General features: G+C 43.7%; 4 protein-coding genes across 5 annotated transcripts; 2 read left to right on the top strand and 2 right to left on the bottom strand.

Moving 5' to 3' along the window:
- Nucleotides 1–2,802: 2,802 nt before the first annotated feature.
- LOC129598463 (uncharacterized) lies at nt 2,803–7,062 on the bottom strand. Its single transcript, XM_055496378.1, has 5 exons — nt 6,930–7,062; nt 5,368–6,860; nt 4,874–5,073; nt 3,984–4,211; nt 2,803–3,866 (listed from the first exon to the last, which is right to left on the bottom strand). The coding sequence occupies exons 2-5, from the start codon at nt 6,776–6,778 to the stop codon at nt 3,297–3,299; spliced, it is 2,409 nt and encodes an 802-aa protein (XP_055352353.1). The 5' UTR covers nt 6,779–6,860; nt 6,930–7,062; the 3' UTR covers nt 2,803–3,296.
- Nucleotides 7,063–12,639: 5,577 nt separating this feature from the next.
- Nucleotides 12,640–14,837, bottom strand: LOC129598476 (uncharacterized). Of its 2 annotated transcripts, none has more exons than XM_055496396.1 (7): nt 14,597–14,837; nt 14,426–14,518; nt 14,237–14,358; nt 13,729–13,867; nt 13,497–13,646; nt 13,163–13,400; nt 12,640–13,030 (listed from the first exon to the last, which is right to left on the bottom strand). In XM_055496396.1, exons 1-7 carry the CDS (start codon nt 14,720–14,722, stop codon nt 13,002–13,004), a joined length of 897 nt encoding a protein of 298 aa, XP_055352371.1. In that variant the 5' UTR covers nt 14,723–14,837; the 3' UTR covers nt 12,640–13,001. The 2 variants fall into 2 exon arrangements, with proteins under 2 accessions (XP_055352371.1, XP_055352372.1); XM_055496397.1 differs by having other exon boundaries at nt 14,438–14,518.
- Nucleotides 14,838–18,179: 3,342 nt separating this feature from the next.
- LOC129598472 (uncharacterized) lies at nt 18,180–19,831 on the top strand. Its single transcript, XM_055496389.1, has 6 exons — nt 18,180–18,582; nt 18,660–18,740; nt 18,816–18,937; nt 19,089–19,224; nt 19,419–19,544; nt 19,598–19,831. The coding sequence occupies exons 1-6, from the start codon at nt 18,457–18,459 to the stop codon at nt 19,694–19,696; spliced, it is 690 nt and encodes a 229-aa protein (XP_055352364.1). The 5' UTR covers nt 18,180–18,456; the 3' UTR covers nt 19,697–19,831.
- A 790-nt stretch (nt 19,832–20,621) lies between these two features.
- On the top strand, nt 20,622–23,055 carry LOC129598467 (uncharacterized). The gene is made up of 2 exons (XM_055496384.1): nt 20,622–22,211; nt 22,543–23,055. Exons 1-2 carry the CDS (start codon nt 20,744–20,746, stop codon nt 22,887–22,889), a joined length of 1,815 nt encoding a protein of 604 aa, XP_055352359.1. The 5' UTR covers nt 20,622–20,743; the 3' UTR covers nt 22,890–23,055.
- Nucleotides 23,056–23,163: the final 108 nt, after the last annotated feature.

Genomic DNA, 23,163 nt, shown 5'->3' with positions numbered 1-23,163 from the left:
AAAGCGGCACATCATCTTCGACATCAACCAGATATGTGTACGACGAACACGGCTAACGGTTCTAACACCTGATTTTAACTACATCAATGCGTACAAATTAGGAGCGATACTGAACGGGAATATCACGCGGCAGACACGTTCAGTGCTATTGATTGAAGAAAGTCGCTATTCCGATGAAAGCAGTACTTTTCTACTCAAGCTGCTACTGATCAGAGACATTTTGATTACGAAAGACCTGCGCCTACCGCTGCTTATTGTCAAGAACGGCTATGATTCTGTAGAGCCAGACCGTTCGTTACTGCCGCTGTACTGGAATGATTTAAGGGAAGTGGCCAGCTACATGGTATTGAATTCGAGTACGTGCACTAAAACTTTCACTTTCGCGCACTCCCAAACACATTATTCTATTGTTTTATGACATTCTGGAGCCAAATGATTGGTGTACACTGGCGTGAAGACCGTTTGTGTTGCGCGCAACATCCGGTTCGGGAGTTATGGCACTTAGAAAATTCCAAAAAGTTTAAATGCATTCGGGTGTACCAAAAGTCTCATTATGGACCGATCTCCAAATTTTGCACGTGAATGCACAGGGCCATGAAGATCGTTTTTACACCGATCCACTGTTCTAGCATGTTTTCAAATTTTAAAATTCATTTTAAAATTTGAAAAAAATCATGGAACTCTGGATTTTATAAATTCGGAATCTTTAATTAGCATCTACCAGCGCAGGCTTGCTGTTCTGTTAAGAGGCTATTGCCCGAATAAAGGAAAGAAATGATAAAGGCACTACGCTAGTGGCAATGATGGGTAAGCAGCTGGTGCTGCTCGACTACAGTGCGTTGGATAGAAACGGCAGCTAGTCGCGCATTAAAAGGTTGCCACCACTCTGGATTCACCATGGCCGGAGGATCACGAAGGGATCGCGCACGATGACAGAGATGGTCACCTGGACGTGGTGATTCCGTTTCTGCGGCTGCATAATACAGAAACCGATACGCAACACTGCCTCCGCTTTTTATTCGACCGTTAGTCGCCGTGTGCTGGAAAAGATCACCGCCGTACATGCGCGCTGGGTGCGGACGCTGGTCTATCCCGACGAATGGGACGACATTCGTCGCATTCGTCGGGATAGACGGACGGACTAACCTTCCGCTTCCCCTAGCAATTTTCGTGCGCTTATCTACATTTTGTTTGCAGATTACGACTGGAGCACCGACCATGGGTGGGCATGCAAGCATTTGCGGCTTCTGTGTCCCCTGCGATAACAAAATCGCAGTATTTTGATACACCTCTTGAAATGTTTGTTCCTAGCATAATCTTCGTCAAGCTGGGACGTTCAAATGCATCCCTCATTCTTGTACAACGGTGTCAAGACATTAGCCTTCCCTTAATAAAAAATTATAAATGTACCGAAATCTTTAAAAATCGATGTGACTACCCCAAACCATATTTACGAATGTGCAAAGAACCCATCTGGTTCTGCAGCGCAGTAATAATCGGAAGAAGATTTTTTGACTTGACTGTACGATGTATGTACAGTGCACACAGTACACACGCTTTACAGAGTAACTGCGTACGTCTTGTCTTAGCAAATTGGCCGGAATGTAGATGCAGTAAACGCTCACTTTTATTAATCATGAAAAAGTAAGATTCCGTATGCACTTTTTAGCGACGAATTAAACTGCACAATTTACCACTGCGACCACAATGATTTTATCTGCAACAATGGTGCCTGCATTCGTGCGGCATCCAGATGCGATGGCGAAGCAGATTGTGCCGACCTTTCCGACGAGACGAACTGCGTCCAGCCTCAGTGCAATGACAAAACGCAGTTTCGTTGCCGCATTGGTGTGTGTATAATGGATGGTTTTGTCTGCAACGGTGTTTTTGATTGTGTCGACCATTCGGATGAAGAAGACTGCCAAACCGCGATAAATTCTTGGTCAAATCGGACGCTTTGTGCGGACGGTGAGTTGCACTGCAACGACAGCAGGTGCAACAGCAGCATGGAATTCTGTGGCAAAAACTCCGTTAGGCTAACGACTTCAAGAACCAGTAACATTATTTCATCTTCTACTGTTACCAATGCGGTGTATGCTAAGAACCATGGTTCCACGACTTACCTTCAGACATTCATATTTTTTAGCATATTTTTCAGCTTTTTCTTATGATACAATTAACGGAGGGGCGGTCGAAGCAACAAGTTCGGTCTTACAGATGATGCTCTACAGAGTTTGGAAACTTTTTTTGGGATAATTGCGTTGTCTGACCTTTGATGCGTTGTTGTGTTTCCATTTTACTGATTTACGTATTACGTGCGTCTACAAAAGTAGATAGCAGTGCTAGGGTGCAAAAACAGTTATGTATAATTCTTATTGTTTTGACCTTATTTTTAAAATGTCCTCTAACCGACGGAGTCGGTTATTTTAATCAGTAACCGTGAAAGCTTAGCCTACAAGGTTCTTGTGAGTGAACTGTCAAAAGTAAGATTCTCGGTGGCCTGATCGACAGCTGTCTTTACCTCCGTAAAACGGTAGTGTGTTTGATGATTACGCTCACAGTAAATCCGCAACGGTGCACACAGAATACAGATTACAGAGTACAGTATGTCCAGGTCTCACGAATAGCAAAGAAAAAATAAATCATTATTAAAACCGCACAGAGTCATTTTGCATATGACGTACAAAACAGGCTAGTCAACCTCATCTCAGTGACAGTACTTGTAATTTCTTTATCTTTAAAGAAATTGGAGAATTACAGAAACTAACACTATTGTGAGCACGAGTGAATAATAAAGCCAGTTAGTCAGATATGTCCAAACCCACACAAGTAACAGAAACCCAACAAAACCACAAAATCTATGCGGTGATATTAGCTGGGAAAACGTGGCTGGTGCCGCCTGGTGGCTCGTACATGAAAGCGTGATCAAGATGAATACTGTAGCAGCAGCAGCACTGTGCGGCAGTGTCTGAATGAAAGGCTGGAGTCCTTGCAACAATAAAACCTATGACCATTTTAATCAGGTTAAGTGCACAAAAATTAAGATAAATGCACCTCAAGTAATAATAAAGTTGCATCCAAACCTCGTACGCATTAAAACAATTTAAAAGAGAAGAAATGAAAATAAATTGTGTCAGTTTATGAAGACCAAGCGTGCCAAATGGAAAGTGGTATGAGCCTGACACTGTCAGGTGCCTTGACGTATTAGCCATGGGATTTAGCAAATCACATAGAGGACATCGAAAAGCCGTGCCGGACCATTACGGAAGGGCAGGGAGGGGTCGCAGTTTAGTAATTTACTTGGGAAGAGGAGGCAGAGGTCGCGTTATGGTGGTTTCGTGCTTACGTATCTTCTGGATGTCTCCTGGTTCCAAAAAGATGTCTTTCCCGGCAGTAAGTACCTTCAGCTTTAGCAGTTCCATTTCCACGTTTTCTCGTCGCAAAAGTACCCCTTTTGCTCTTAATTGTTCCATGTGCTTAGCCACATGGAGCACTGCGTCAAGCCATCCTATCAAAAGGCAAACGCGGACTGGACCGTTCTTCGGTTGCAGCTTTTCCTGAACGTCATATACCAGCGTGTTGAATGCTGACAGCGTGTTCCGGAGTTCTTTTAAATCTTCTCTCTCCGGTTCGGCTTCTGTGGCGCTGTGCAATGTTAGACTAAGGTCTAATATTAGTTTCGATAGCGTGGAACAGATTTCTGTGTCTTTTGCGGAGCGATTCCTTTGTGGTATCTCGTTACCACCATTCATAGTCCCCAGCTGTATCATTTTAAGGACTGTTTCCAGATGCTTAGACGGCTGCAATTTAAGTGAACGGCACATATCCTGCTCTGATTCGGCATATTTCCGGCAGGAGAGGTGAGTCTGAAAGGGTTAACGCATCAGACTACCAGACAGACAGACGTTATCAACAGACTACCAGTACCAGCTGCAGCAGTGGGGATGTTTATTCTGTGGAAAGAAGCTATGGGAGTAACTCACCAAGCAGCGAATCATAAGTGCTTCGGCCGAATGCCGTGAATTTTGCAAAACTGCATTGGCAGATTCCTGGGCCGCCTGTACGTTCCTGAGTTTCAAATAAGAAAGCGCCAAATTGCTGCCGGCTGTCACTAGCAGCGGAATCCGATCGCCACAACTTTTGATGATGGAATGATCTAGAAGGGCATTTGCATATTCATATTCGTTGGTTGCCTGAGCAATGGCGTCCATCTGGGAAAGACACACAGCGTTGATTAAGGTAAGGCTATCCAGGTAGCGGTCTGGGCATACCACTAAAAAAGTTTTAGTTATTGTTTTAAAAGTTTAAAACAGAGTGGATGGTGGCAGCGCTTAAAAAAATTTTGTCAACAGTGATTCGGTAAGCGTCCGAAAAGAAGTTTGAAAAATAAAAGTATCGCAAGCTTTGCCAATGTTCTTGCCTTGATATTCTGTTCAAACCGGCAACGCGCATGCGCTACAGGTACTCATACGCACTTTAGAGCTCGATAAGCAAAAGTTACCAAAACGCTTACGTTGATAAGCCCGTCATTCAAAAACAAAATACATGTAAGGATCAGTCTGCACGGAATACGAGTAACAAAATGCTAGGAAGGCATGTTTTCATCGGAATAAGCAGCAGCAGTATGACAACACTGCGACAATATATATTTTGTTGTAGTAATACGGTGTTGCTATACTATAATACTGCTGCACATACGAAAATTTTGCCTTTTAAAAATATACTTGGCCACGCCTAGTCAACCATTGCCGAAGAACTACTTTTACAAGTATTTCCACTGTGTCATCAAGCGAAAACTTATTTTTTATTTATGGGAGGCCTTTGATCTCTTCCTGGTACCATAAACAGGAGAAATGCTTAGTGAAAGACATACCGCCAAATGTTTGTTTCCCTTGTCGACAGATTTTTTGGCCATCATTAGCAGGGTTTCCACGTCAATGTCCGGCAAAGACTGGGCTTTGGTCGTTTTAATTTTTCCTTGGGCAACACGAAAGTCTATGCCGCATCTTAAAAGTTCCTCGGCGAGACACATTTCCGACACCACTCGCATACGATTTATGGCTCCTTGAGTAACTGTGAATTCACAAATGTTTCAATAAAACCGTGGCATGAAAAGTTGCGCAACGTGTTCCGTGATTCGCTACTCGCTAGCATGATAACTTACATTACCAGCTTAAAGCTAGAGTGGTACGTATACAGCAAAATTCGTTCATTTAACGGCTGCTCAGTACTGCACTTTGTAGACTGATTGATCGGTCTGGTGATCAAACGGAGAAAGAATGACACTCATTAGTCATTAATCATTATTATAACGCTGTTCTACTAATAAATTATACGCGTACGCCAGCAGAAAAGCATATACCGTACCGTTCGTTACCCATAAGAGAAGATGGCCGCTTTTATTCTGTACGTGATATGGCCACGACGGACTGACGCCGTGATTGGAGAGGTACATCCCGGTAACATCAGCATCTCTTGATATTCGCAGCCCCATGTAGGCAACATAATGGTATCCGTTCCGGTACAGCGCATCTTCAATAAAACGGTGCTGCTCCGTTTGATGTTGGTTCCGCTCCTTAATCTGGAGGGTCTTTTCGGCCGTAGAACATCCGAAATCTTCGGCCAGCTTTTTTATATTCAGATTGCGTAAGCCATTTTTATCAGCATTCATCAAATGTACTTCAACGATGTCTTCGCGGTTTATCCAGAATATAGTAATCCGCCGCTGGTGGAGCAGTTTTCCGGCAATATCGAATTTCCGTTTGCACGTGAAGATGCCATACCTATGTCCTGATGAGACTGTTTTGTGAAATAGATCTGGTTGTATCATGTTGTTCAAAAGCGGGACGCGATGCTTGTGTGTGGACGTTTGAAGTAATAAATGTTCTTCGACATCAGATGAATACGAAATAAAATTACGCCAGTCACGATTATCTTCCGCAATCACCACTGCCCAGATCAGCCACGGATATTTATCTTTCAACTGTTTACCAAGATCATTTGCCAGCCGCTGATTTGCTGTACTCGATTCGTCATAACTGTTGACCATGAAATCATCAACCATTTTCACAAACTCCGATGTATCCTTATCAGCGTTAAGCTGGTTTTCGGTTTGTCCAGAACTAAACGATTTCCTGTGATACCGACTTTTCGCCGACTTGACCGCATTGACGATATCCTCCAGCTGCGAGTCCAGTTTATGCTCTGGGACTTGCAATGTGGCCATCAAATCACCAGGTTCGGCTTCAAGGCGCAGTTGATATTTTGCGCACCAGTATACAAGTAAACTGTTGGTCAGTAGAACATCGCACCACTCTTGAAAGGCTATGTACTCATGAGTTTCAATGAGATCATCGAGGAAGCGACTGGTCACGTTACTTGTCGTGATTACTTTATGGTATTCAGCTAACACGCAATCGGCATTATCCGCAAGAAAAATTTGTTTGCGACGCTCTTGTGATTGGGAATCGCGTGCAGTAATAAAATTGTCGAAATTGTTCCAAATCCTGCACACCTTCATGCTAATGTCCTGGTGCTGTGTAGCTGTCATAATTTTTTGGGTTTCTTTTTTAAATGACTCCTGTAGTTTTTTATTGGCTTCCGTAATGGATTTATGGACTTTTAATAGCTCATCGCGGGTATCAAATAAGAAATAGTAGTCGACAAATTTCCCCCGTACCGCGCTAGAACCCGGACTGGTCTTATCCAGGATGGCGTTGACAGCCGCAATTACGAGTTTGCCACCCTGCGATGACAGTAGACTCATCAAGGCTTCCATAGCTCTCCGAAATTTCACTGCTTTGATTATCAGTTCCTGCAAGCCAGTGCACTGTATCTGTATATCTCCTGTTGTAATTGCCCTGCAATCAAAATCGTCTAAAAAAATTCTAAATGTATTATTGGCTGGCAAAATTCACCACTGCACCCACCGCAGTACCGGCACGCCGATTCAGACGAGCAACGAAACTATGGTAAAAATAATTATCTACTGTTAGTGAGGAAGCAGCTGCTGTGAGATACATATGTAATTCACGTTGTTTGGCACTGTTATAAACAGCTGCTTGGTTATTTATACTGCTTAAAAACAATCAAACTCAGCAGTGCTGTGAAAAGTGCATGATACAATTCCAGATAACATAAACTCCAGTATAATGTTTGATAACAATGAACAGATAACGCACGTCACGCAACCAGTCGCTACTAACGGCAAGTACTCCTTGCACAACCTGGGATCGCAGCTCGCTCGCAAACGGTAACTTGTATACAGCTGCACCATATGAGAAAATATATATCTACATGTTACGAAATACTGCGAAAAAACAATAGACATTCATAAAACAATTAGCTTCCACGTCTACGAAAATGCTTTGGCTACATGTACAGTTAATTTAACTGGAAATAAATTCTTTTTACAACTCGTTTATTTGCATGCATTTTCTAAATACAGTATTTCATTAATTTTATTGAACTGGATACAACAGAGTTGAACAGACATACAAAACCGTAACGGTGAAAAGAATAACCAATCGTGCCAGAAGGGCGCGCGGGTGGTGCTAGAAAACCGAAAAAAGTAGGGAATGATTTAAGCGTAAATGAGCGACAGGAATAGGCATGCACTATGATCGACGCAAAAGCATAGCCCAAGGCATGGTGCCGGTGAGTACAGGGAATTACAAATTCAGCGGTAATTTAATTTCTGCTAATCCTTAACTGACATTTAATTTCACAAACTTAGGCGATACAATTTCGTTTGCAACACATTTATTCTACAACTTGGCCTTGTTACTCGTAGAGCCATGATACCCCTATGTTGGGTACCTGTTGCTGTTTCGGCTCGGTTACGCTTGCGGCAGGTAGTGGTGGCCTGGTGAGTGCCACTGGATGATATATAGATCGCTGTTTGCATCCCATGGCCATCCGCCAAATATATTCTCATTCGGCTCGTCCTGCTTGCAAAAAACAATTTGATCATTGACGTTAGTACTACCAAATAATTACTGAATCTTCATTACCGAATCCTTAGCCAAATACTTCTTCAATAAACCACGTTAGAATTTATTTGTGAGCATCATGTTGCGCTAGAACGTTAACACTGCTGTTGTAAATAATAACATTAACTTCGGACAGCGTTTGTTATGTCAGTGCCTAGAGCGATAATGGGTTAGATTTCACTATTGGTGAAATCTGTTGATAAATGCCCACTGAACGGCACCTTCTTTGCCGCTGCGAAGCTAAGCCTTCCCCTTGCCCCTTTGCCTAACTACATATCCGCTTGGAAGCGCGCATATATAAGCCGGTCACCTTCGCCGGGCCGGCTCATTATTATCGCGATCCAGCCGCTTGCTACGCGAAAAGTTTTAAGATATTTGATAGCTGGTCTATACCAGATCGTCATGATATACTAGATCGTCTATACTAGATCGTCACTGGTATATACCGCTTAACTCGCTTTGCATCATGGTACTCACAGCTGCTGAAATTAAAGCTATGTCCAAATCGGCCTTGAAAAATAAATGCCACGCCGCCAAGCCAGCCAGAGCAAGCCGAACCGACACTGTCTGACATCGGCCTAAGCAAAGAAACCATTAACGCCTTGGAGGAGGAGAACATCACGGAAAGACAGCACCTGCTTCTTCTTACCCCTGCAGAGGTGGACCAAATTGTGCAGAAGATCGGCGACCGCTCCCGTATTAAGCAGTTCCAAGTGTGTCAGCAGAATGCCGCCACGACCCTAAAGGTCACCAGCCATGCCGGCCATAAACGCAACGTACTACTGGATTTGGGTGCAAAAGAGTCCAAGGCAAAGAAGCAACGTCGCTCGCGCTCAGCATCGCGTTCCAGTTCCTCAGGATCTTCGCGTTGGCCCTCCTCCTCCTCCTCAGATAGCTCCACTACCAGCTCCTCCAGCGCCTCAAGCGGTAAGTCCAATAAAATTTTGAAATCGGAAGCCCGCCGCCTGCGCCGTCCGCATATACATGTCTTCGCGCAAGCCCGTCTTGGAGCCAACAGAAAGTCCAAAAGTAAGATCGGCCCGTTTGACATTAATTTGGACGAATTCTGGGCCAGAAGCATGGAAACCTTGAAGACTCTGATGCAGTCGTCCAATCCCAAGCATGCCAAGGTCGCCCTGGAGTACTGCAGCTACCTGGAGTACCTCGCTCAAAAACGCCGCCACTACTACGCCCGCGCCATTCCGCCATTTGACCGACTTCCGCATTCGAGCTAAGGACCATAAATGGAACTTGGACAATGCGGTCGAGCGTGAAAATATCGCCACAAGCCACTTCAGTTCCCAAACCGCCTGCCAGAACGCGATGACAAACGTCGCAGCGAAACCTGCCGCCTTCGTCGCCACAACTCCCAATGGGAACGCTCGCAACGCCGGCAATCCGCCCCCAGTCTGTGGCCGTTTCAATATCGGATCGTGTGCCGGGTGCAACTATCGCCATGTTTGCTACAAGTGCAACCAAACAGGTCATGGCCGCATTAACTGCCCCCAATTGCGCCGAAATAACGGAACCGCTTAGCCAACTTTGCCTGCCTGCCCATTGTCTATTTCGAGAAGCAACCTACATCCGCACCGGTATGTCATTTTCTCTCTCTAGACGCGCCACTGTTGATCCGCAATGACAAAGCTAGAAACAATGGTAGGAAATCCATATCCCGCAACAGATGTGCCTCCTCGAACTGAACCACGTGTTTGATGTATCGGAATCCGTTATTGCTGGCGAATAGGCTGCGATTCTTGGCCCGTACCGGCAACCGTTTCACGATTCGACAGCGATGCACGATACAAGAGATGGCTGGTTCGTTAGCCGCACCACGGCAAACATTCCATACACATCGTTCATGGGCATGAGGGTCGCCGGTCGGTACACCATAGGCTTGCCGTCTTCCTCGCGGAGTGCCACCTGGACCGGTAAACCTTTTTCTGTACTCTTCAGAAAGCGGTGCGGCCAAAGACGGCTGGAATGAATCCACTCGAATCCACTGGCATTGAAGTCTACGAAGAACTGATCGCCGTCAATATCCTGAACATATCCCAGCCACCATTAGCCGCTGTCACGTTGCACCAGCATTGTGTTCCCGTAGTTCATTTCCCGCGAACCTGACCCGAGCTGTCGCAGAAAAAGAGACGTTACGTTCATTGTGGCTAGCGAATGGTGTGACGAATCTATGCAGGGAAAACAAAGGCCGCAACTGACTATCCTAATGGCAGAATTTAGCAATCAAAAATTTCAAATCTCCGTCTTTGCAGCATCAATTTATTTCCGAAGCAATATGCATGCAATCAGAAAATGTCCGGCTGCTGACCTTCAAGTTAACTAAAGTTTAAAGCCTTTATTAAGTATCATGGTACGGGCACTGCGACATTTCGCCGCGGACAACTAGCCGCAGGACTTTTGGCCGCAGACATTCCGCCGCAAGGCCATCTCGTCGCGCGACGGTTCGTCGCAGGACATTTCGTCGATAGGACCTTCTGCTGCGCGACGTTCCGTCGCATGGCCGCTTCGACGCAAGGAAATTTCGCCGCAAGGATGTCTCGACCAAGCGACATTTCGCCTATCGAATAAATAGTTTACTGAGCTAAATAAAAGAGTCAGGAAAAAAACACAAAAAAACAAAACCAAACAAAAAACCTAAAAAATCCAAGAAATCCAAGAAACCCAAGAAACTTATGAAACCTAAAAAACCTAAGAACCTAAGAATCCTAAGAACCATCAGAAACCTAAGAAAACCAAGAAACTTAGGAAACTTAAGAAATTTAAGAAACCTAACTAGCCTAAGAAAACCTCAGGAAAACTAAGAACAAGCCTAAAAAACTGAAAATCTAGTGAGAATTAAGCGCGGTGAATTTTTTGCGGCGATTAATCGCATCGTTCGAAAGTCCCGAAACGAAATGTCCGCGACCAGACGTCCTGCGCCGAAATATCGCAAAGGTAAAATGTCTCAAAGCATATGGTCCCAAGCCGAAGTGTCCAAGCGTCCTAATGTCCGGCGGCGAAATGTCTTCGCGGCGTAGAAGTCGCGCGTCAAGTTTGATGTGAGTGCGGCGAAATGTCGCACTTCCAACTGTCCGGGTGCGCATGGTACGAGTACAAACTATGCACCGGAACAAAACAACATTTACAAAAGAAACACATCCTCTGTGCCATCCTGATCGGGGATCGTACCCATTACAAAAATCGCGTTTCCCCGTTGTATTTGCATAGATATTCGCTGTTTAAGAAAGCTAAGTTAACTAACGGAAATTACTATCGAATCATGGCTTTCACCAAGTACCAGTTGCATCATACAGGATCTAACTACATTTGGTGAATTTTATATTAGTACTGTAGTTGCATCCATTGCCCAACAAGAGGTGAATATTATTCAACATTTCATGGTCTCTAACGGAATTTGCCGGCACAACAGGTCAGTTCCCAACTATGTACGTAGTAAGTACCATAATTATTATGAAAACAAAAGTTGCGGGACAGGTTGCGCACCGAGCAGATTTAGATCACGTACAATAACTCTGTTAAGTCCTTACATTACAAATGTGTGTGTAAGCGTTTCAGCTGCTTGCTGTAATACCGAAGTCCGCTAATATTTCCATACACTGCGGTCGCGAGCAATGAACAGGATAGCGTTTTTGGCACGGTATCGCATCCAAACCGGATACGGGTTGCTATTGTCGCACCGCTTCCCAAAATTGCTAGTGAAGAAACTTTTATTATTGCAACTACAGTAGCCAAACTCCAGTAAGGAAGACTCTATACCCTTAGGTGAAAACCTTTGGGCTTTTAGGCTATTGGAGAATTTTTTTGTTTAATTTTGAGAATTTTATACTGTTTTTGGTTTGATTTTATGAGATAAAAGTTATCCACCTAGCAATCGAACCCAGGACATACAGTCTCAAAGCCAGACGTAGTACCACCGGGCTATGGGCAATTAACATTAAATATTTGATTATTATTTTTACCGACCATCTAGGCTAAGTAGCCACAACAAAAGTTCGCTGTTGGACGTATCAGATACAACTTAGTCTCAGCAAAGACTTCTACCGATGCCCTTACGGACCTAAGTATGTATCTGTCACATAACCTGTATATAGTATACGCGTCATTGACATCCATATAACGAAAACCGTACATACTGAAATGAAAGACGTATTTGTTGACTGATTGTCGTGTTTGTTTGTGTTTGTTTGCTACCCTGCTTGTATGTCGATGAGTCAACTTGACTCATCGGCAAACAAACACGATACTCACGGAAATAGGGAAAACTGTCAAAATTCCACATTCAAATCGTAATCCAAATCTGAAACCTATTCGCATTCCGGGATGGCAATTGTCCCAATTAAATATGCACTCCCGGGAATACATTTTACCAGCAAAACCCTCCTTCTCTGTTTATTTATAAGTGTTTGGTGTACTGGTGCTTGGCAGATGAATTAGGATCGACGCATCCCACCAGTCATTCGCCCACCGAATGGCGACACAGGTTAGCGATCAAGAAAAGCGCACGATGGTATGAACCCACAATTTTTCTATCGTCGGAGAACACTCTCTGCCACTATTCGCAACAAGCTGATCGCCACTGAATAGCTTTATTTTTAACTCGGTACATTTTTTGCAGATCTTTGTACTTTAAGGATTACCCACGATTATGCTATCGGTCTTCTGTAGTTAAAGAACTCGTAACACATTCTTCGAGAAAAATATGGCAGCTGCTGGATATGTAAAGCTACAATCAAAAAATATAAATAAAATTGATAAAATAAACCACAATGCAGAATTTTATATATAATACATTTTCATGTACTTAGCGAAGCATCAGCAGCTAGCTCTATGCCGCAGCTAACTTCATAGGTCTTGGTCCGGGTAAATATTTGCGCTCATTCGTGAATGTGTGAATCCAGTAACTTGATGGCCAAGTGAGTAATGTCTCCATTTTAGCTTGTCGATAGCATTCGATTTCTCCTGTGCGAAAACTGGAGAAGACCGAAAGGTCTGGAATCAGCTCTTCTTTCCCCGCGGTTTGTAACCTGCAACAAAGAAACACGAATAAAAGGCATCGGCGCTAACGTTCCCACACGCCAAACTGGACGCTTTACCGGATGCTTGCCAAATTAAGAGGAACAAACTCTTTCTTCTCTATGCAACGGAAAACTACATACCGGATACACGGTTGGCGATAGGTTCCGGAACTTGGAGTCGGACTAGGCCATTTCGAATAGTGCCGGTGCGATACAGCATATCCCCGCACATCACCCGGAGTCCAGTGGCGCACAGGGAAGCGAAATGTTGACAGTTATTTTGCACCAGATTGTAATCGCCGAGAGAGAATTTTTCCGCCGCATAATCGATGGCGGCAGCGACGATCTCTTCCGGGCTACGCAAGCGCAAACGATATTCCTGCAAAATTTTCTTTAATCGTATGTTTCCATTGCACTGCACAATGCATATCGATAACGGTAATATCTGCATTTCGATCACTGCTTTTGCACGTACAATAATTTCCACTTTATCATCGTAGCTGTTAACGAAATCCGGATAAAATTCGCCTAAGCGAACCCCGGCATTCAGTTTTCTTTGCACTAAAGTATGTGTTTTGGAATCCGACTGAGGCTCATCGTTTCCCTGACCAGAAAAGTGCACCACCTGCCGAAGAACGAGTCGTTATTTTTGGGGCGAAGGAAACTCTGTTGCTAATAAGACAGCATCGAGTGCGAAAGGACTGTACCTGCCCTTGACCAATGTAGATTCCTTCGTGATATTCTTTTCCAGCAAATGGCCCTCGAATATGATCACCTGGCTGTAAAAACGTATCTGGATAGCGGGCACAATCAGGCGGTAGTTCACGAACGCGGAACGCGAGAAACCTAAAGACAACCACCGTATGCAATGGTCAACGTTAACCATATTCTTAACCTTAACCGTTCTCTCAATAGGGTCTTATTTAGACATATATGACTTTACAAACTCTTAAGATTAGTTACATAAGCACATTGCAACCTTAACGTTTGACTGCAGGAACTTGTAGCTCTCAATATTCAGTATTATAATCTCATGCAAAATCTGGCTGGTTGACATAGTTGGAGATTCATTACGAGCGCATTGTGGCTGTCTGTCCTTACCAACACCAGCAAAAAAACTAAACCAGAATAAGTCTTCCGCAGCACTGTTTTGGCTGCGAAATTTCCAGTAAAAGCCCAGTTAGGACAAGAAAAAAATCAACATCGGAAGCCTACTTTAACCCCGTGAACTGAGCTGGATCCCCCAGTTCTCGTTGCATGCTGCGTATCCATGCTTCCGCTCTGTCTAAGACCAGAAATTGTTTATACGCCAAGAATTCTCCGTTCCATTCCTTGTTCTGCAATAGAAACCGATCAGTTCGTAGAGTATTACACAGTCGAATCAACGAAAACTGATGCGAGCACATTAAACCGGACCAACGCTCCGTATCTCTCCGAACTAGTGTCCTCATGCAGCGGTTCCGGTTCGGCAAACCAGTATACGGCATGCCAGAAAACCTTTAGAGAATGAATAAAACAATAACCGTAGGTTGCCATCCGTTTTCTTCATCATAGTGTCGCCGCTTGCAGCTTTACCTTGGTTATAATAAAAACATACGCTTGGCCTTTGCACGTCATACCGTAGACGCGCTGGACTTCCTCGCCGCATAGTGTGTTTTCGAGGGAACGCCGGATGTAGTCATCGAACGCGGCCGACGACATGATGCAGTTGATGAATATGACAGCGACACGTATACAGCAACAGTTACTGTTTGTCGACTGTTAACAGGAAATATCATAACTGATTTGCAAATATGGCTGACTTGGTAACTAAACTATTCGGACGAGTGACTGTATGAGCGCAATTTCATAAGCGCGTAATATATACTGGTTTTTATATGAATCACCACGGGAGCAGGCGATTTTTGACGTCAAAGCTAAATCATCATACAGGCATATAAGCTCCGAGCTTATCATCGGGCCATCGGCACCAAAAATTAGAAAATGCCGGTGAACATGATGTGTGAAAATCAGTGCCTTAAGGGTTGGTTACACACATGTACGGTAGCACGTATTCCCACTCTTACAGTTATACTTCGATATGACTCAACGATGGATCAATTGAATATACGTAGTAAGTACTATCTGAAATTACGGATCGCTTACGTACAATGCTGTTGAAGTTGGACTGACGATCAAAGCCAGATTTAATGTGTAACGGTGGACCGGCAACTACAGACAGTAAAACTCTCGTGATCCTTATTTTGCATACAGGACTTTGTTCCGTCCTCGACACCTGATTCGGCTTTTGCTTAGTATGCTATGAACGGTACACATCCGTGCCTGACGATCTGCCACCAATCATATCTATTTCTGAGCCATCTGGATAAGTTTGCGCACCCGGACCACTGGGAGTGTGACATAGCGCCGCATTTAAATTCGACGCGATTGGTTTTCCAGGTTTTCTTTTATTTCTTGTGTAGGTCGTCCACCTCTGTATGCGTAATAGCTTCCAATCCATGCAAAATAGGTTATGCTTAAAAAAATTATCAAACCTAAATAATTCGAACTATTTTTTACATGTGAATTTATCGGTTTGTATGCAGCTGTGCTCTTTTCAGTGCCACACAGCCCAGTAAGTGCAAAATGCGATATTTTTGCAAAGACGTGCAGAAGACGTGCAGCACGATGTTTTGAAATATATTAATAATATGTACGTATTGTTTGTATATTATAATACAAACGTTTCCTATACTTTTGAGGGGAAGTCTATAAAAAAGGTGCTATGCAATCTCCCAGCTGCGAAAATCCTTTCTACCAGTTGTCCTTTCATCTGATTATCGAACAACCAGTATTTCCATAACTGTAGTGTACGGATCGCGGGTGTATTCTCTAAGGTTATACTGCGGTTATTATATCGATGTGCCAAATGCTTTACAACACATTGTTCTGGAACGAGCAATCCTGACAGCGAGCTGTCTACAGGACAGTGTCCGGCACGACTGGTCGGTGTACTCTGGGTCTCTCTATTACAGCTGCTAGAAACACATGACGTGAGAATAAGTAGTTGCATAGCGACAGCTGGTGTCGTTTCTCCATCCGACTCTTTACCTAATGAAAATCAAAAAATACATCACATAAAGGATTCATAAGTTACGCATTGTTGAAACCGTTTGCTTTCGAATGCATTGGGTTTCCGCTATTATGTGAAATCGCTACACATGCGTGTAAGGATTTCTCGTAACACCGTAAACTGCTAATGCTTTTATGAAATGCGACTCAAAACTCCATAATCCGTGTCACGGTTATTCATTGAAGCCTTGTACAGATTGTCGTCGTAACCTTGTTTCACGGAATTTCTGCTGACGCGTTTAATTATTCTGGCTAAATAATATTATTACTCATATTATCTCGCAAAAATATTTAAACGCTTCTGTTGTTATTATAAAACATTGCTGGACATATTCTGGTACTGTGTAATAATATCCGCGGTAGATTGAGCAGACTCATAGGCGATGCAAAATCATAACCGTGGTTATCAGAAAAACTGCCAATCCCAGATCCTAATGCCACTAAGAATTTCAGTCTCTTCGCTTCCCGGGCCGCCAACCGCGATAACAATGAATAAAAAAAAATACACTCCTCTTATGAACGTCAAAGTTAAAATAACAAACATCTTGTTTCCTTTATCTGTATACTTACGCCAGCATTGCTGACTTGCCTGCGCGCACTGTATGTGTACACATACGCAACATGCATGTTGCACTACAACACCTTACAGTCAACAGTTCACAGTCAACAGTCAACCGTCAGTCAATACGGGCGCCGCACACAGGAAAGAAGGAAACGGCAAACATGTGATGATCTGATGAACTACATCGCCAAACAAACAAAAGTTTCGCAGAGATCAAGAAAACTAAAGCCGGTTAGCAAAACGGTTCTCGAATTTTTCCGGAAATGTTTTGATAAATACCGTTTTTTTTATGAAAAACACTTCGAGCCTGATTTTAAATGCACGAAAATATTTTTAACAAAAAACACTTTTAAATGCACGAAAATTTCGAGGCACGAATAAGAATTACGGTACTGAAGGCATTTATTTCATATTACTTTGTTCGGTTAGATTACCGCAAAGGTACTTACTGTAATTGGGCAGTACGACCAAATACAGTTTAAAGAGTTGGGATTGCTGCAGTTGAAAGTTTTTGTTGTTTGCTCCTTCGACACGAGGAAAATGTCATATGGTAAGAGCCAGGAGTATATCCGGATATCCGATCTTGCGGTAAAAAAGCTGTACCTAACTTTGGGAACCATTCTACTTTTGGCCAAACTACAGATAGGTTCGTAATGCTTCTCTAAAATTTTCAGTTAAAATTAAAAAGGAAAAATTCAAATTAAATTCAAATTAAAACCTGAATGAATTTCTCGAACTAGGAACGCAAGTCTGGTTGCGGTAAACCGTGCACTGGTGATGATAATAGCCACCGCTCGGACTGTTCCAGGCAGAATGATGAGTGCAAAAATTTAGTTTATCACTAGAACCAATTTTTTGCTCCCTTCTCGTTAGAGATTTTTACTGCTTTTATATTGAATCACCTCGGGAGCAGTCGATGTTGACTGCAAAACATGGTCATCAAAGTGGCTTCCGATAGGTTGTCGGCCGGCGCTTTTTAATCCTTGTGGAAATTTAAAAATACCAAGGCATTAATTTTGTGATGATGCTGCGAAGGTCTGCACAATGCAGTGTGACATACCTCCAGGCATGCCGCATGCCGTACTGATCGCAATAATCACGCGCTTATATGCGTGGCCATTGTTCTACACGATTCTTGACACCGACCGGATCCGGCGTGATAATTATATCGCCGATCGCATGATCAATATTTCCAGACATGTCAACGTACGACTACTTCGATTTCTGCATCCTCTTACGACAAAAATCTAATGTCGTCATTCTGTTGCATTGTAATATCATCCATAAGCGCCGTGATGCGTGAAGCAGTCAACTTAGCGCTAAATGTAAAGCGAGTGACGTGTCATGTCGTGTGCCATACTTTGTTCGGGGGCATCGTGGGTTTATAAGCAGCCGGAACTAGCGTCACAACTGTAAGTACATAATGCACATGTTAAGAAATTTTACACAGAGCAATATCTGTCGACTGAGCTGCCGAAACAAAATAATGGGATAGCGCTACGCATGCGCCAAGCAGTGCCATTCAAATTTAAAGCAATCAGTCATCAGACGTCCGTTGCGCTTTTTCTGCGGCGACATCTACTGTGTTAGAACAATCAGAAAATCCTCCTGTGACTTTCCGATTGCGATTCCACAGTTATAAGGTTTATCTTCTAAAGAAGCTGTCGCGTTTTGCCGATCGTGGTTTACTGCATTTTCTTTGACGATTAAGACAACTTAGCAACAGTTCCGCATTTGAACGACGGTTAGACTTTGGGTCAGAATGGCTTCGGAGGAATTCGATGCCTATATTCGGATGGCACTAGATCAGGAGTTGCACGGTAAAGAAGTCAAGCGCGTATACGGCGTAACGTGCAAAGGCCAAGCGTATGTTTTTGTGGTCACCAAGGTAAAAATTGTCAATCCAGATCGTACGGCATGTCGACCTAAACATTAACCCATTCACTGGCGTTAATCTGATTCCAGGTTGCCTGGTACGGTGTGTACTGGTTTGCCCAACCAGAGCCAGTGAAATCCACTCAAACATCTAAAAAATATGGAGCATTCGTACGTATTGTACACGGTCTACACAAAGCTGAGCAAGAAGGCATATACTGTTGTGCGGTAACGTGCTTTCTACAGTTTTCAGAATGGTCAGGCGAATGTCTGACGTACCAGCAGTTTGTCACGTTACAAGGCGCGGACAACTGGATAAGCAGTGTTCAGCGGGCCGTTGAAAATCCCGTCACGATAAACGATGCCAAGTAAGTCGTGTACCGTGCAGTCAGCATTTATTCGATTTGCCGGTACTTCGATGTTTCTACTTGCAGTATTAGTCTTTGCACTCATATAAAATAGTGCGAAACGAAAGTTTGCAAATAAGAAAAACATTCATGATGCTCACTTCGTTCGCAGATTTCTGTCATTCCGCATTCATGGCCTACCAGCCGCGTGCGCACATCAGCCGGATACCTATTTAAAACCAGGTGATCATATTCGCGGACCATTCTACGCCGACCACCACGAAGCCATCTATCTGGGCGACGGGAAGGTAAACTGCAATTTTACCTAAAGCTAAAGGTTACGCAGACAATTCAAAATGTTCCAGAAAACATTGTTTCTTGGTACAACAAGATCAAAAACAGATTATTTTAGCATATAGAAAATAAAAAAAATGTCAGCGGTCGGCAGTGGTACTTCATACCATCGAAATCGACATGATTCAGCAGAGTTCGTTGTTGACAGGTACTGCACGTGTCAGGTCACAACGATGGTGGAACGCTGCTAGGCCGGAAAAAAGCCGCGTGTGCACGTATTGGAAAGTTTTATGGAGATTTCATTCATAGCTACGATGCGCCGGTGGAACTCGTCGTAAGCTGAGGCAGTTTTCATTCAAAAGGTGAAGTAATAATAGTTGTTTGCAGGAATACTGTTTACGCTTGCGCACACGCAAAGAGATTGTGGACACTGCTAAAGCGTACGCGGCAGAGAAATTCCGCAACAAAGAGTACAATCTGTTCTGAAAAAACTGCCAGCATTTCGCGTCACTGTGCGCATCGGGACACGAATTTATGTGTGAAGATATGCTAGAGCCTCGCACAGCACTTTCCGGCGGTTTCAGTAGACTCCGGCTACATTTGACGAACCGCTAAGTGTGTCCATTTGCTCGTAACCAAAACTTTAATTAGCGTTATAAAGAAAATATTACAGTTTGTACAAGCTTTTCTCAAAATAAAACATCGGCCCATCAGCTGTTTATCGATCGATGCATTGTTGACATTCCCGATTTGATTCATTAATATTAATTACCATGCAGAAGCTTTAGCCAAGCAGTGCACGGGGTCACAAGTACAGATACCTAGATAATTATCGCGAATACATTTTTAAAATTTTCAAAAAAATCGGTTTGACTTGGTTAGAAGTGGCTTTCCGAGGGATCCGAAGTTACCGAACCGTCCTAGTCGATTTGGAAAACCAATCGATTAACACGGAGTGACTTCTTCTTAGGAGCAGTAGATTAGTTACTCTAGTGGCGATTAAATCAATCACTCACACTATGTACGAGACCTCGTTATACGAGTATTAGTCACGCAGATAACTGCAGCTACATACATGACTTGTAAGTATTGTATGACAATTCTCCGAAGCTGCCTTTTAAGCGTACGTACGGGTACAAGCTCTGTCATGGAATTCCACTAGATACAATCGTGGTTCTGTGCATCTGCAGTAGCAGCCATTACATGATAGCTTGACAGTGATACTAATACTGCTCATACAGACTGTTTTAAGTAACTAGTGATCTGTATTGTCTGACTAAACAACTCGGGGTCGTCAGAGGGCGAGCCTGATGCGTGATTCATTTCCTACGCAGACGAACTAGATCGCTTACACTCTTCGAAGGAAGTGTACGAACCAATCCTTCCCACGTAGCATGGACTATTTAGTATTAAGTAACAGCACTCGAGAAATATCCAAAGAATTACACTGGATCTGGGCAACTTTGGAAGCTTTGAATCAGAGTGTGAAACCTATGTTAAACGGGAATCGTAGTGTTAAACTTCATACCGAATATGGCCTCCTTGCTCGTTCCCGTTATAACGAAAATCGGAGGGTCGGTTGCGCACCAGTTGAGTAAAGTGGCCGTGGACCAGCTGAATGACGCGCTGAACAAGGTCGACCCGGACTCTAAAGAGGCCCGAGAGGTTGCTGCGTGGTACTACCTAACGTTCGACCAGAAAGTGGAGTTACGGAATATTGAGAACCGTCTGGAGGAAGCGATTATCGATATAAAAAATTCCATGGGCACCGAAACGGCCAAATTGCAGGCAATCCTCACGTATAAACCAATCGATGACCGGCTGCATTTGCTGTGGGAAGCACTACGCAAAATGCGTGCAGCTGACGAAGCGACGTTCGCGGGACGACGCGACCAATTCTGCCAGATATACCGCGAAATTAATCCGGAACAGTTATTGAGTATTTTATGCAAGGATATCACGGAGATCGGGGTCAACCGGCAAATGTTGACGGCGATGATTGACAGATGTGATTATGCGGTGTTCGAGAAATGGTGCGAGATTGTTAAGCTGGACGTGATAAAAATGTGTATCTGCATCCTTATCTACTGCAACATAGCCGCGGAAACCGACAAGACATTCCAGAACAACGCGCAGATGATGAAAGAAGATGTGGAGAACGCTGGGCGAATGTCAATGAGTATTTTTGAAACTCTTGAACTTGCAAAAATCATTTCTAGTACTAAGTTCCTCCAAGGCAACGAATCGGAATTAATAAAGATGGTCGATGGATTTTTGATTAATGTCTGTGAGCTACAAGCCACTGGCAATCAAGAGTGTGCTGGAGAATTAGGGAAACAACTGGCTGAGAAGTATTATTGGATGGACTGGGCTGTGGTGGTCTTCGAGAATCCAACGGGCAAAACGCAGAATATTACACTAAACTGCAATGGTCTCGCTGATCATGTCTTCTTGGCTGAATCCGTCCATTCCAAAATGCTAACATCTTGGATGACACCTAACGCGGTGGATAAGCCGACACACCGTGTAATATCATCGGGCTGCCATTACGGTTTACTACTTTGCCGGCGACAATATCAGTATTCTCTGTCCGGTCGTCGGCAGCATTTTGTTGCCGTTTTCTTTAAACGACGGGATTATACAATTCTGCATAAACCAGACCTTGACGAGAACTGGATGAGGATGTCCATCGAGGAAGCTTTTCCGCCTATCGATGGCCTCAAGATTACTGGCAGTCTGCTACGAGTAGGAACAAACATGAATGACGGATATTATAACAGCGGGAAGCAGAGTAGTACGAGTTTGTGTAACGTGCGGCATTCTAAACTGGAACTACGAATTGATTACGGAGATGACACGCAGGAGGACCAACTGGGACTGTACCCGATAAAAAAGCTTGAATGGCTCCAACATCTTACGGGCACAGCGCTCTCCGCCTGTAAGTTTCACGACCGAAAGATCCAAGAGTGGTCTGCGTGGAGGATACCTGGAACTACTGCAGGTACGCTAAGTAGCTGCGCACGTAGGCGATATCCACAGCGATCTGTTAATTCGATTAGGGTTTTCTCGTCAGTTGACTCAACGACGAGTGCAGCATTTAAAGGTCAACGATCCTTAGCTTTTTACCGACCTCAGCAGCATAAAGTAGAACATAACCGGTGAAATTCAAACTGAATGACTGCTTCAGCTGCTGGTGCTTCAGAAATTACATAGGTTTTGTTTCACGTAGATATTCACAATCTGTGTATCCTGAGTAAACCTAACACAATGTTTTCTTAAATATAGCTGCGCAGTTGATATTATGGATGCTTAATATTATCTCAATATTATAGGTTTGGATCCGGCTTCAGTGGATTTCCAGATCCTTCTGAAAACTGTCTACGCCCAGTTTGAATCAAGCGATTTGCAAAAGGCGCTTGCATGGATGGTTAAGAACCGGGCGGACCGATGGGGGAAGAGTATAGCAGCGGTGTGCCGTGACGAAGAGCAGTTCCATTGTTGGGCTAACACCGATGATATCGAAGTACCGGATACAGAGCGGCAAAGAATCGAAGATTGGTTGGTTAATATCTATGACGAGACGGATCCGACAGAAGGAGCGCTGTACTGCAATGATACGGATAAGAAGCACTGGCCGTCAGTGTATATTGAGGGAATACCATTCCACGGGGAGCCATAACGGACTGAAGGATGACGCTTTATGAAAAACGGAGAGTCACCATAGAAGACTGGCAAAATGCGGTTTTGGTGATAACTAGTTTACAGACTAACAGTACTTTAAATACGATACTGTAAGCAACAATTTATATAGACATTATTAAGTGGGCCGTCTGACAAAAAATCGCTTCGTCTAGTTTGTTTGGTTCCGTTTCGGCGCATTTCGATTCTTTGCACACTGCACTTTGAAGTACCTACAACTTTGCGCATGATTAGGGAAAATGGAAATCAGATTT

The sequence above is a fragment of the Paramacrobiotus metropolitanus genome, unplaced genomic scaffold (genome assembly GCF_019649055.1).
Source record: "Paramacrobiotus metropolitanus isolate TYO unplaced genomic scaffold, Prichtersi_v1.0 Parri_scaffold0000123, whole genome shotgun sequence".
Lineage (NCBI taxonomy): Eukaryota > Metazoa > Tardigrada > Eutardigrada > Parachela > Macrobiotidae > Paramacrobiotus > Paramacrobiotus metropolitanus.
Note: the sequence above shows the minus strand (reverse complement) of the source record. Positions and strands in the feature narration are given on the sequence as shown.

Bases quoted from the DNA above. Each gene is read 5' to 3' on its own strand.
- LOC129598467 (XM_055496384.1), top strand. From the start codon at position 20,744: ATGGCCTCCTTGCTCGTTCCCGTTATAACGAAAATCGGAGGGTCGGTT. The intron at 22,212-22,542 runs GTACGCTAAGTA...TCAATATTATAG, and splicing joins GATACCTGGAACTACTGCAG to GTTTGGATCCGGCTTCAGTG.
- LOC129598463 (XM_055496378.1), bottom strand. From the start codon at position 6,778: ATGGAAGCCTTGATGAGTCTACTGTCATCGCAGGGTGGCAAACTCGTA. The intron at 5,074-5,367 runs GTACGGTATATG...GTGAATTCACAG, and splicing joins TCTCTTATGGGTAACGAACG to TTACTCAAGGAGCCATAAAT. The intron at 4,212-4,873 runs GTATGTCTTTCA...TGTCTTTCCCAG, and splicing joins AGGGAAACAAACATTTGGCG to ATGGACGCCATTGCTCAGGC.
- LOC129598472 (XM_055496389.1), top strand. From the start codon at position 18,457: ATGGCTTCGGAGGAATTCGATGCCTATATTCGGATGGCACTAGATCAG. The intron at 18,938-19,088 runs GTAAGTCGTGTA...CTTCGTTCGCAG, and splicing joins GTCACGATAAACGATGCCAA to ATTTCTGTCATTCCGCATTC. The intron at 19,225-19,418 runs GTAAACTGCAAT...CGTTGTTGACAG, and splicing joins TCTATCTGGGCGACGGGAAG to GTACTGCACGTGTCAGGTCA.
- LOC129598476 (XM_055496396.1), bottom strand. From the start codon at position 14,722: ATGTCGTCGGCCGCGTTCGATGACTACATCCGGCGTTCCCTCGAAAAC. The intron at 14,359-14,425 runs GTGCTCGCATCA...TTTCTATTGCAG, and splicing joins GAGCGTTGGTCCGGTTTAAT to AACAAGGAATGGAACGGAGA. The intron at 13,868-14,236 runs GTAGGCTTCCGA...GGTTGTCTTTAG, and splicing joins GCTCAGTTCACGGGGTTAAA to GTTTCTCGCGTTCCGCGTTC.